The 14,228-nt window shown below is 38.1% G+C and overlaps 1 protein-coding gene across 1 annotated transcript; it reads right to left on the bottom strand.

Annotated features, from left to right (window-relative positions):
• Positions 1-2,571: 2,571 nt before the first annotated feature.
• calhm3 (calcium homeostasis modulator 3) lies at positions 2,572-5,460 on the bottom strand. The gene is made up of 4 exons (XM_006807062.2): positions 5,174-5,460; positions 4,638-4,765; positions 4,430-4,557; positions 2,572-3,015 (listed from the first exon to the last, which is right to left on the bottom strand). Exons 1-4 carry the CDS (start codon positions 5,458-5,460, stop codon positions 2,572-2,574), a joined length of 987 nt encoding a protein of 328 aa, XP_006807125.2.
• Between the last annotated feature and the right edge of the window lie 8,768 nt (positions 5,461-14,228).

Raw genomic sequence — 14,228 nt, 5'->3', positions numbered from 1 at the left:
TGTCCAGAGTTCAGCTGAGACAGTGTCCTTCACCCCGCCAGGCTAAGTAAACAGTCTTCCAGCCAACCCAGGTGGCCTTGCATAGAATGGGAAGAACAGACTAAACACAGTCGTTATCAGGGAGCTTTTGTTCGGCTCCAGCCTTGAGATCACAGCTGGCGCCGAAGGGGTCTCCGCATGAAGTGATGGTGCTTTTTACTTTAGTGCGAACAACTCATATGAATTTCAAAGCTGTTCTAACAGTCCAACACTGGTCTCTCAATCTCCCGTTGGAGAGCCGCGAGCTTCTCCATGATGTTATCAAACTTATGCTCTGTGATGTTGTCATTCTTGTGCTCAAAGAGCCGATTCTGAGAACTCACGACAGTGAGCTTCTCCAAGATGTGATCCAATTTGCGCTCAGAGGTGTTATTCTGAGTGAGCTTCTGCTAAAATTCATCTTTTAGGTTTTAGAGACAGACTGTGAGAGAGTGTTCCAGGGAAAATACAAAAAACACGAGATTAGACAAGAACAAAAGAGGCTAAGCAGGGAAGCTAAGGGAGAGGAGGAGAGGAGAAAAGTGAAAATTTATTGTGATAAAGTCTACTCTCCACTGCTGTGCAATCAATTATTGTAAATGTAAATGTTATCAAGAAATGATCAGACAGCAGAGGGTTTTCAGGAAACACTGTTAAATGTTCAGTTTCTATGCCATATGTTAAAACAAGATCTAGAATGTGATTAAAGTGGTGGGTGGGTTCTTTTACATTTTAAGAGAAACCAATTGAGTCTAATAACAGATTAAATGCCATGTTGAGGCTGTCATTTTTAGCATCTACATGGAAGTTAAAATCACCCACAATAATTATTTTATCTGAGCTCAGAACTAAATTAGATATAAAGTCTGAGAAATCAGACAGAAACTCTGTGTAAGGCCCAGGTGGATGATAGATGATAACAAGTAAGACTGGTTTCTGAGTTGTGAAATGTGAAACTTCACAAAAGAGACAAACTGTAGTGTCAAATAGTAAAATGTCTTTGTTTTCCAGGAATGGGGTTGAGTAGACACACTGATCTTCTTTACTTGTGCTTTTTCATTGAATGAAGCTTCCAGCTGCTCCTGGAAACCTTTTTGATCAGAGTGTTATTTGTGTCTGGAAAACAAAGACCAGTAATGGCATTAATGGGAGCTTGTGCAACGTTAGTGGTAACTGCCTTTAGTTTTGCAATACAAAACTCATATACATACCCATACACATTAAAAGAATGTATTAATGCAACTAGATGGGGAAACTTGAAAAAGAGGTCTTTTTTAGTGCTTGTTTGCTGCCAAGTGTCTATTTGCATCTTTTAATCAATCTGTGGGTGAGCTCCATGTTTTCTATGCAAAGCTAGTCAGCCAACACCCAACAAATTCAAATGACTCTTGCAACATGTTTCATATGAAGACAAACCATTTTCTCACTCTTTTCCAAATCAAAAACATCAAGTTATTATAACAGATTTGTCCATTTGATCCTGGACTTGACTGGGAAACAAACATTTTTGTGGTTTTGTTAGTTATTACTAACAAACACTAAATAGTCAGTGGTCAAAGGTAAAAATAATACACCACACCATAATTCTTCCACTTTGTTGACTCTTGAAAGAGACAAATTTTAATTTAGCTGTTTTTAGCTTTATTACTGAACTCCATTATAGTAGTGGTGCATTCTTCATGTGTTCTTTCTCCTTTGCATACTGCCTGTTTTTACTCTTCCTCTGAAACAGCCATTTTTTACAGGTTGGTGTGTAAATGAATCAGCTGTGGGGATTGAATGGAACTGAATGCTGCTTTGTTAGCCAACATGTTAGACGAATCTTACCAAATAGTCAGTAGACCAGATAATAACAGGAAAATTAGACCAAGAACCTTGGAAACAATGTCATTGGTTATAACGAAGCTGATGGGGAAACAAACAAACTTTTGAATGCTCCCTAGTATGAACAGAATTCATATTAGACAATTCCCAGCCCTAACTATAAACTTTGCCACTATAAGTCAAGTCCCTAACTGACTAACTGCTGCTAGACCATTTCCAATGCTCAGAGTGTCATTGGTAACCTGCCAGTGAAACAACCTTCATGCAGAAACAACTCAAGAGAGCATTTACAGCTGATCTAATATAACACTATCTGCTCTTTCAGGCCTTTTTCCCTCACACATGTTTACACACTTCTTTGTCATTATTTGAAACAGTTTAATATGAGCATCTGTTGAAAATTGTCAAGTGTCTGATTGCCAGAACTTTAGTTGATAAGTCTCCAGGTCCTGTCACAGCATCTAGGATTAAGGTCACTGAGCAGAAGTCAGTGGATGAAATGACAAAGATCAGATTCTGAAAGAAGTGGCCATGTTTTAGCAGAAATAGTCTCTGCATATATATATATATATATATATATATATATATATATATATATATATACCCATCACTGACTGAAATGTTATGGTCCAGTCTTCCGGTTTTGAAACCTTTGTCAGAATCCTCTGCTGAATTGAAGATGGTGTCCGTGATGTTGCAGAAGGCTCTCAAATTAAGTGGACATGTGGACTACACATCAGAGTATAATGTCTTCCCTTCATGGTTCTCCCAGGTAACACATGGTCTGGGCCTGTATGCAATCCTAGACACATCCAGTTCAGGTTTACCGTAATACCACTTGTTTAGCAGCTGGTCCACTTGCTCCTGTTTTGTTACCCCATGAAGCTGTTCTTCTTCATCATCGCACTCCTCTCTGCATTTGCTGATGAAGACCGGGTGTGGAAGACGTAGAGAGTCCTCCCTGATGTCCTCAAAGAACTGCACCACACACTTTCGGGCGAAGTCTCGGGCATGTAGGACGCAGGTCTCGTCGAAGAGCTTCTGCTCCACGTCAAGATAGTTGCTCCAGTAGCGTGTCTGCAGGAAGGTGGCGTGGTCGTCAAAACAGGGCTTGATGAGGCGTCCCAGTGCTCCCAGTACAATCAGGAACAAGAGGATGGACCAACCAATCGCCTAGACAGGATAAGAAAGCAAATCATGCAAAGCGAAGAAAACTGTCAGTAAGCAGAGCAGTGACTGTGACAAGGCCATGGAGAGCCAGTGCAGGTGCTTTAATGTTTAATTTAGACCAGATTAGATAAAACTTTATTAATCCCTCGGTTGGCTTCCCCTAATTTGTCGCTTATTGGTTGATGAGTCTTTGCTTTGAGCAAAAATGTTGTGAAGGTGTTTTTTAGTTTCAAAATTCAGAGGACAAAATGTGCCTGTTAAAGACTGTTACTAAGCTATGGTTGGTAAGTCAAAGAATAAGTTTCCTGAAAGGACTGTTATTTGTTTTCACAGAATAAGCTCTGCAGCTTTTCCAGCTCTCATTCTTAATGCTGCTGTTGAAAAAGCATTAAAAACAAAGTTTATTGTTTTCATTAGATTTTTTGAATTTTTGTTTTTCATTAATTTAGCAGATTTTTCACATGGGATGTCTAAATAATGAGTTCATTGCATTCACTATGTTTTCACAAGCTTTTAACATTGTCTAAGCTATTTCCTGTCTTCCTTCTCTCACCCCAAGTGGTTGCAGCAGATGGCCCCGCCCCTCCCTGAGCCTGGTTCTGCTGGAGGTTTCTTCCTGTTAAAAGGGAGTTTTTCCTTCCCACTGTCACCAAATATGACAAACTGCTCATAGGGGGTCATATGATTGTTGAGTTTTTCTCTGTATGTATTATTGTAGGGTCTACCTTACAATATAAAGCACCTTGAGGCACCTGTAGTTGTGATTTGGCGCTGTATAAATAAATTGAAATGACAATTTCCTGTATACATTTTTGTTAACTGTTCCTGCGCACCCTGACAGGTTGCCGTTCCCTCACACAGCCAGCACAATGAAATAAGCAGTCTTTCACACCTGTGGCCAATTTAGAATTGCCAGTTAACTCAACAAACATGTCTTTGGTGACCGGGAAGAACCCACGCAGGTGCTCAACATAGAAGCGCTCCAGCTGGGTTATTCAGGTTCATATCCAAGCCCTTCTTGCTGTTGGGTAACGCCTCACTGCTGACAGGGCTCATGTCAGAGCTAATGTGATGTGAGTGTTGCAGATGTCTGTTATTTGTTACAGGTCTAATATTCTCGCCATTGATCCAATAAATCAAGCTTTTACAGTATCTTATTGTTAAAGGCCTCCTTTTTCAGCGATAATAGACACCCTGGGTTTGTAATTTTTTGAAGTAAATAATACATTTCTTATGTAAAAAGTTGAGATTCTAATTGCTTTATTGGTTGACACTCGGTCAGATCAATCCATCTTTCTGTAAAATCCTTCACAGACTAATAGGAGTTCGGTTTTAAATAATAGCAAATGTTCATTAAAAAATAATAATTCCCGTGTGCCCCAGGGAGAAGGGACTGTTTATGTGGCTGAGAACTTACCTGTGAATGGCAGCGAACATAACGAGAAACCGCTTTACGGAAAGAACTATTCCTGAAGATAACGTCCTCCTTACAGGGTACTTTGGCCATGATCTTGAGAACATCCAGACCTGTGTTATTAGGCATACCTGTCGAAACAAACTTTATATCATCCAAAACTGTTGTGAGACTAAAAAGATGGTATATAACAGAAAGGATATGTGTTTACCTGAGAAGAGTGCAGGGTCTACACTCACACTGAAAGCACAGATAAAGATCTTTCCATCTAGCAAAGTGACCAGGATCCACACCATCGGTGCCAGCAGGGCCCTCTGGATCATGGCTGAGAACAAGTACCTGCAAAACAAAATAGGAAAAGATGTGAACAGTGTCCATTTCTTTGGTGTGTAAAACAAAAGGATCTGGATTTGGGACTTGCATCTACAAAGTCACATTAATGCTGAAATAAATAAATAATACATTATGGAACTATGGAATAAATCCCATAGTAAAACTAGTCTAGTTGATAAACTGCTCTGCCTGCACTCTAAAGCGCTTTGAGGGTCTCGAAAAGTGCTATATAAATGCAATCCATTATTATTATTATTAGACCTATCAAAAGAAGAGGTGATGCAGCACACTACGGATTTCACTGAGCTTAATTAGTACTAATCAGTACTTTCATTTCATTTACTGTGCAGTTACATATAATAGCAACAGCAGCCTGTCCGTGTGCTTCTGTTAGACAGCAAATTCTTGACTTACTTGACAACAGCAGGATTTTTGGACCTGTTCCCAATGGGTCTCATCCACTCGTCCATCATGACACCTGTATGCCGGTTGACAAGGATTCCCAGGAAGAACAGTATAATAGGCGGGACTATCATCACTCCCAGAGAGTAAAGTTTGTTGTACTGAGGGAGGCACGGGCAGTTAAAGTCGAAGCTGGTGTAAAGCTTGACACTAACCAGGGCGAGGATGATACAAATTCCATTGGAGATGGACTCGGAGTTGGACTGGAAGTACTGCAAGACTAACTTCAGGCGCTCCATAACTTAAATAAATTGTAGGTTTGTTCAAGGTTGATGTAAAAACAGTGATATCAGCCAACTGCTGCTTTTTTAAAAGGCTACAGGCAGGAAGAGAAACTGAACACCTCAGGCAGGAATGAACTAAACCGTGCTTAGTCTGCCAGGAAAGAAGAAGAAATTTCCAGTGATAATTTAAAGCCCTACAAAATATTTTATATTCTGTAAAAAACAAAACACTTAGCAGTTCACTTACCTCACAAAAGGCATAAATCTATAGTTTAGCAGTTTGAGTATTAACCACTCAAGCTTTAGTGAAGCTGTAGTGAAAGGGAGCCTGGCAGTGAACCAGGGAGAGGCTGAGACCACGTGATACTGGGTTGCCTGAGCGGGTAACAAAGCTGTGTGGACACACCCTGCTATACTCTTAAAGCAGCACTCACAATTGTCATCGGTTAACAGAGAAATAAAAGAAGCCGCAGCAAGGTCTAAAAGTGGATTTCAAAGCATGGCAGTGCACAATACATGAACCATAATATTGTGGTCTGATGTACACTGTAAAAAACCGTCTGTCATTCTACAGAATTTTCCTGTTACTTTTGTAAATAGATGAAACATCGTTACAATTACAAAAAAGCCTGTAAAATTAACATGTCTAATGGAAAATAACTGTACCTGTGAATAAACATGACTTTTGACCTTTTTCGGCCGTCAGCGGTTTAAATTAACAGTTTGATGTATATGTTAATAAGTAAATAGAATAGTCCTAAATAGAACTTGAGGAATCATAAAAAAGGTGATACTTACCTGTCCTACACCAGTAGCTAGAATGTGGATTTGATTCCAAATATGGTTTTATATGTTGTAATATACAAGTCAAGAAGGAGGCAAATTGTGGCTAGTTTTTTTTTTGTTTGTTTGTATGTTTGTTTATTTTTATTTTTTTTAAATTTCAGTATTCAAGCAGGCAGCTTGATTGTACTTGGTGGAGGAGAGGCTAAATCTTTGGATGGCTAGAAGTCAATCAGTGATGAAGGTGGCACAGAGTGGTGGTGTTGTGCCCCCACATACCTGAATTAGTCAGTATAAAGCACCTTGAGGCAACTGTTGTGAATGTTGGTGCTATATAAATAAAACAGAATTGAGTTGAATCGGAAAGTTCAGAATAGCCCAAGGATGAGACAAATGTCTAAGTGGTCAGACAGACTGTGTTGGTGACACCAATAAATGCAGCCAGAAACTGAATTATTTTGCCTGTCAGTCTGAGGGTTGTGGAAGAATGTATACATAGCTGAAATTTCCTCCAGCTTAAATAGTCAACTGGTAAGTCTGAGGAGGACCAACATGTGAGTTCATCAGAATGTCTGGTTGATAGATAGATAGATAGATAGATAGATAGATAGATAGATAGATAGATAGGGTGAATCAACACAGTGCCAGTGGTGGACCTGTCAATTCTGGTACTCTATGGCAAAGACCTGTTGGTCTCTATAGTGGTGGGCAGTGAGAATAAGGCCCACTGAAGGATGTTAAACCATTAGACCCCCCTCATTAAGTCTGTTTCTGATTCTTTGGTCATTGTTTGGATGCCAGGTTTTGTCCTTTATTGCTCCTTTTAAGACATTTGAACTCGCAGATAGGCCTAATTCCTTAAGGTGTCCCTTCACTTCTCAAGTGCTCTCACTAGCATAATCTAAATGCAGTTATTCGAGACAGCAATCCAAGCAGACTTGTGGTTCTGACAACATCCAACATAGCATTATCATCTTCTTTGATGTTCGGTGGAATTCTGCTTGCCTCTCTACCGGTTTTGGGGGTTATTGTTATGGCAAGCGGTTGTCTTCTAATCAGTCTTTCAGTTCTGCTTACTGTCACCGCTGTACATTTCAGAAACTGGCACAGTAGTTATCGCTACCTTACCCAAAGTAAATTAACCAGCCAGGCATTCCCTCTCCATCCTCTACTCCAAGACAAGCTCATATAAGCTTTTACGAGTCGTCAAGCCATCACCACAAGTCTTAAAATTCATGCATGCGTCACTGTCAGAGCTTCAGTTCAGAGTCGAGCCAACCGATCAATGGGTTCAACTCATTCATCTATCAAGGTCTTTCATTGTCAGAGATTTCCTTTGATCTCTTCTCCCACCATCACCTCCACTCTATGGATTCCTAGACCACGTTATTATCTTTGCTAGCCTGCCTACCAGTTATATTCCTTTCCTTTGGGTGGCGCTGTCACTTGACGTTCGCTCTCTCTGCACAAGTCTTCTATCCTGTCTTCTTTCTCTCCCCAACCGGTTGCAGCAGATGGCCCCGCCCCTCCCTGAGCCTGGTTCTGCCGGAGGTTTCTTCCTGTTAAAAGGGAGTTTTTCCTTCCCACTGTCGCCAAAGTGTTGCACATAGGGGGTCATATGATTGTTGAGTTTTCCTCTGTATGTATTATTGTAGGGTCTACCTTACAATATAAAGCACCTTGAGGCGACTGTTTGGCACTGTCTAAATAAATTGAATTGAATAATTACTGCAGAGAAGTTGACTCCATACATACACACACATAATTCTATTTAAAGTAAAATTCTTTATTCTGAGTCAGTGACAAATTGCTTCGACGCTGAATTGAACAGTGAATCTGTGTCAATCAGTGACAACAGCTGCCGTTTTTAGGATTATAAAAATGAAAAACATTCCTCTGGAAAACAAAAGCAAAATCAACATCTTCTGACTCCACCCTAAATTAACAAATTGCTGTGTGTCGCGGAAATTTCTACCATGACACAATCAGGTTAGTGTCATGGTAGCACAGACACATATCTTTTAACTTTGCTGGGGAAAAATATTAAATGGACAGTACATCTAATGATCTATTACCAAAATAAGAAAAAATAAACAGGCTAAACAGTAGCATGCAAACTCTACATTTAATGCCCACCTCCTCTCTGTCTCAAACTTTCAAATCAAAGAAATTATATATCAAGAATTATACTTTGAAGTAAAGTAAATTAACTGTATATGCACCAATTCATTTAAAATAGCTATTAATATATATTAATTTAAATAGACACCAAAAAAAACCCACCGCTGTAAACACACACAGAATGTGTGAGGGCTCGATGTAAAGAGCTCTGTGGGGAATTGTCATTATCAAAGAACTTTAAACTTTTAGTACCTCTACCTCAATGTCTTGGATCACCTTTGTGAAATACTTGGATTCTGTGAATTTCTCTTCCTGGAGTTCCTGTAATGGCTTTTATATCGACTCCAGCAACCACATAGATGTTACATACACATGTTGCTGGGTTAGAGCTTTGCCAACAACTGCATTGTGCACTTATCATATAAAGTACTACTTTTCAGCTTTTCTAGAAGAACTTACAGATGGTTAATCAAAACCTGTATTGTATATGTTCACATTCTTATGTTGCATAAAACAAATTCCTGCAATAAGATTAGTCATTAGCCTTTTGTTGCAACAACGTATCAGTAATAAATTGGTACTTTGAATAAACCATGCAAACAAAAATCAGATAAAGCCAAAAAACAGAAATGTAGAGGCTTAAAACAGAAAGCACTAAATATTTTTTAGATACAAAATCTGTTACAGCACAAAAAAGGGGAAACATATTGAAAGCAAGTTGAAAGAAAACACAGCTGAAAACTGTAACATAAATTAGAACAAGTACTTTTAAACAAATCATCAAACAATTATATCTTCTGCCTTATGGCTGAGAACTCAGGACACTGCAGCTTAAGTGATCAGGTTATTGAAGTGTATCATCTTAAGTAATGCACATACTGCCAAAGAGTTCCTGCTGGATACTGGATTTGATAAAGTCACAAATTACCAGAGGAAAATGTTTGTTTCCTGACTGGTTGGCAGTGGTTTCTGAAAACTGTTGTCTTACTGGGTGGAGGTACAACTTTCCTGTTTGTGTTGCCCTCCTCATAGTTTCACTACAGCTAGGAAAGTAGCTAACCAGAGTTTGTAGATAAGTCCATTGGTTTTGCAAACTAGTTGGGCATTACACATTTTCCCTAGCAGCAGGTGGTTGTCGGGGGGTCAGTGACTGGTACAAAGGCCTGTATAACTGGGGCATCATGTCTACAAAACCTTAATAAGTACAGCTAAGGGACAAATGTAATTAGGTTTATAAGCAGATAAACCAATGATGCAACTAAACATATAAAACTGATTATATAATACACAATATACATTGCACAACCAGAAGGTTATTTGGAGATTGCATCCTCCACCAAGTCCATTTTTGCAGTTTTAGACAAAAGATCCAGATCTAACAGACAAACAGTTAAATAAATAAAACACCAATTCAAAAAAAAAAAAATCAAATAAACAAGATTATTTGACAACCAAAGAAAACAAACACAATATTTAACCCATTTAAATGAAACAACAACATTATTTCATAGACAGCACTGTCAGAAAAGAAATAAATGTGGTACAAGTCTTTTCTTTACTAGTATTGTTTTTTTGAAGCTGCATTACTTTGAGTGTGTACGGAAGCATAGAGCTGCCAGCCAGGCAAAAGAAAAATAGAGCCATATCACATTATGAAAAGTTTATTGTTCTAACAATATACTTTTCATGTTTTTACAACATATTATCACATTATTACAATATAAAATTTATATAGTTATAATTTTTGTTATAACGTGATAATTATGTATGTTTTAATATGTGATATTATGTTGTTCAAATGTGAGTATATACATAAAGTTTTCATGTTATAATGTCATATAGCTCAAATTTTCTTTTGGATGGCAGCTCTATGCTTCCGTAGTGTTGACACTTATGATTTATATTTAAAATAATATTGACTGAAGCTACGTGATTCATAATTTCGTTTTAAATTCTAATAAATATAACTATATAATTTTCCAGGTGCACTTGTACCCAACGAAAAAAATCAAACATCATTTTTTTACTACTGAACTCCAAAACTGAAAAATCCCCATAAAATAAAATACGACTTTGACCCGAGTCTGTTTACATGGCAGCTGTCAGGATGACATGGAATGCTTCTGTACATCTGAACTACAATAACAGGAAGGATGCTGACAAGTCATTTTATGCTACCTCCATGTACAGTAACAAATGAGCAAAAAGATTTACGCTGTGTTGTTTTTAGATGGAAAAATTCAATATAATGAGTAACAAATGTGACTTTTCTGAGCCAGAATAAGTGACGGGGCTGGACATATGGAAGATGCAAATGTTAAAATTATGTAATTCTGGTAAACAATAGGTCAAAGTATTTTACAAATTATACATTTCTCAAGAAATCATTAGTCAAGATATGAATACCACCCTTTCAGAACTGTGATGCGTATTCACTACTTAAAAGATGTTTAATTCATGCACTCCATTTACACACTACGTACATTTATACATTAAATTCTCATCTTGTACAATACATACATATACAGCTGTGAACATGGCGTTCATACAAAAAAGTAAAAAATATCATATATGAGAACAAACATGATGTGTGATGCTGGTATCACACATCATACATACAGCACAATCATTCAAAAATGGTCATAGCTGCAGTTAAAGGGATTTTCTTTTTAAAAAGGCAGTGTGTCAACTAGTATCAGTAAGGAATCATCAAGTGGGTCTCCCTTTGCATTTTGGTTTTTCATGGAAACACATGGCATATATCTGCTCTGTGAGCTGCTCTGAATTCTTTATCACAGTTATGGTAATGATGTCAAATCAAACACAACACATTGCAAGTGACCATGCTTTTTTTAGGTGATAAATAGATCAGTCAGTGGAACAGATCAGCAGGTAAAGTCTCGACCTCTAGCTCTCTGTGGTTGTGATAGTCGCATTGCTGTTCTGTCCAGAAACACTTCAATGACCAACTACACCATGGAGCAAATGTTCTACTGTCCAGTCTTTTTGAGGTTACTGTGTTCAGCAGAGCATAGCCACCAGAGTCTCTGACACTACTAGCCCTGTGCCCAGCCTGCAGGAAAAAGTTGAAAAGCCAACTGGGTAAAAACTGCAAACACTATATCCAAAGTTTTCCTTTTGGTGGCTTGTGGGAGATCATCTGCAGTAGTGCTACTTCTTTGCCAGTTGGAAAGGATGTTGACCCTTTAAACATGAGCACAGGTTTAATAAAAATAACAGCAGAAATATTAACATTTCGACTGAACGTATGTACTGGACATCTCTTCCCTACTTCCTGCTGCTAAAGTTCTGATTTACTCCAGCCATAAAAGTGGCTGAATAGTCAATATGCCCATATATACAGTTCTCCTATAGTTTTAGTACTTACAGTATAACTTTTGTCTCATTTCCTGTAAAATATCTCAAAATTAGCTGCTAGATTATATTTATTTCATACTTAAGTAATTTTAAGTGCTGCACAATTTCCTAAGCACTAAATAAATGTACTTATAGTAAAATTATTTATTTGTTTCCCATAAAAGCCTGACTTGCTCCCTACTTATTGCAGAGGTCTAAGTCTAACTATGTGTATATAAATATAATTACATTGTAATTTCAAATAAAATACACTGAAAGTCCTTTTAATTACAGAGGAATCATGCTGTTAGTCGCCGGGCATATTACACTGTTACCTAGTGTCCTGAACTTGTTTGCAAGACACTGTTGAAAACAAACATTTGGACCTGAAAACAGGGTTTGATCTTTGGTTTCTATAATACTGGACTTACTTTTCTACGAAGGTTTGAACTTTGAGAGTGTTTAAAGAAGAGTGAAAGCGTGAAAATGTTCATGCCTGTCTGTGAAAAGTGTATAAAGTGTGTAGTGAGGGGTTTTACAGCCTTAAAACATCTATAATAATTGTAAAAAATAAAGTTGGCTACTTCGCAGATTTCACCTCTGGCGGGTTATTTTAAGAATGTAACTCCCACGATAAACGAGGGACCGCTGTATACCAAAAGATTCTGGACAATTTAATTCTCCTAACTTTGTGGGAATAGTTGGGAGATGGCCCCTTCTTGTTTCAACATGACTGCACACCAGTTTACAAAGTAAGTCCTGACCTCAAGCCGATGGAACAACACTGGGATGAATTACAGCAGAGACAGTGAACTCAAATGCAAGACTGCAGTGTCTGATCTCACACATGCACTTCTGTGTAGAATGATCACAAACTCATATAAACACACATCTTATCCTTGTGGAAAGCCTTCCCAGAAGAGTTGAAGCTGTTTAGCTGCAGAAGCTAGCAAACATCATATTAAACCCTATGGATTAAAAATGTTGTGGCATGGGAACAACGAACTCGACCACATCTTAACACTTTTCACACACTCTTTTATTGTTCTCTGTACACTCGGCTGCAATTTTGCAGCTGCACGACAACAACATCAGGACCCAGTTCATTTGTCTTTTATGCAGAGGAGGCGTGATGACCTGATTGAGCTCGAGTGTATCAGTCTCCCCCGCAGCCACACCACGAATCCCACCCGCCACAAACGGGATGTAAGGTCATATATATGTGTGTAGGCAGTGGAGCAAATACTTTTGGCAATTTAGTGTATATCTGCACTGAGCCCAACGTGCATTAAATATGACTCGTGTCAATGCAAACACTTGATGACATAAACAGTTGTAGTTCTATACAAAATATACCTTGATGCCAATACTTTTTCACAGCATGTATGTAAGAGTGTAGAAAAGCTAATTTTTTGGATTGAATAATTGAATACTTTTAGAGTAGTATTTGTTTTTTTGCTCACGCAGTTTTCCCTATTTTACTGGCAAAGGGCTACCGTTAACCTCTGTCAAACATTACAGGAAAAACAAGTGCAGCGGCTGGTTCTTCACTGTCTGTGATGATAACTATACTAATCTACATTTATAATATGTAGGACAGGATTTGAGTAAAAAATGCCACGTATTTTATTAACATACAGTTTTAAACCTCTTCAAACCTGGATTGCACTGAAGTTAATGACATAACAACAACCTCACAACATAAAACAATGCAATCCTCTAGAGCGCAGATTAAACAGGGTCTACCATTTGGATTGTGATACTCTATAACTAATGGGTACACTTAAATTATTTTAGTCCAAATCATTATAAATGTAAACTTAATTATGACTGTCACTGAACAAAATAAATATTTTAAATATCTGAGCATAAGTATGCATGATAAATATCAGAGCAAAAACAAGGTTAACTGGTGACTAAGTTAATTTAGGTGCAGCAAAATGACACAATGAATATTTGCTGGGAAGGATCCAACAATAATCTCTAATGGCAACATCAGATCCAGGCAGAGCACAACACACACAAAGCTTTGTCAAAGAGCAGCAGCATATAATGGATTCATTTCATCCGCTCACGTTAATGAGGTTAATGAGAACAGCTGTTACAAAAAGTGTTTGTGGATAAAAAAAAAGGATGTACATTGTCCAATAAGGTTACAGCTTTCTTCATAACAGGATGAGACTATGTGGAGATTGCAGCAGCAGCAGCTTTAAATGAGAGTGGCAATGTTTGGGGTGAATACTAGAAAAACCACCAGGATACCGAAACCAAGGGTCATAAAACAGGAGAATTTGACAAAACTATTTAGAATGAACTAAACGTAGAGGAACAACACGAAGCAGCAACACAGACCTGTTACTTTCCTGCTGTGCAACATTTAGTTTACAGGATCAATCTTCCTGGAATTAAAATTGTTACAAAATCTTGGTTGATGCCCTCTTTCTAGACATAAGTGTTAAAAGCACTTTGGAATACTTGATAACTTAAAAGCAGTTTAACAGCACTCTACGTTTAGATCTCCT

This window comes from Neolamprologus brichardi, unplaced genomic scaffold (genome assembly GCF_056152115.1).
Source record: "Neolamprologus brichardi isolate AB-2024 unplaced genomic scaffold, ASM5615211v1 NODE_ptg000032l+_length_1147064_cov_1, whole genome shotgun sequence".
Taxonomy (NCBI): Eukaryota; Metazoa; Chordata; class Actinopteri; order Cichliformes; family Cichlidae; genus Neolamprologus; species Neolamprologus brichardi.
The sequence above is the reverse complement of the archived record's forward strand: the minus strand, read 5'-3'. Positions and strand labels throughout refer to the sequence as shown.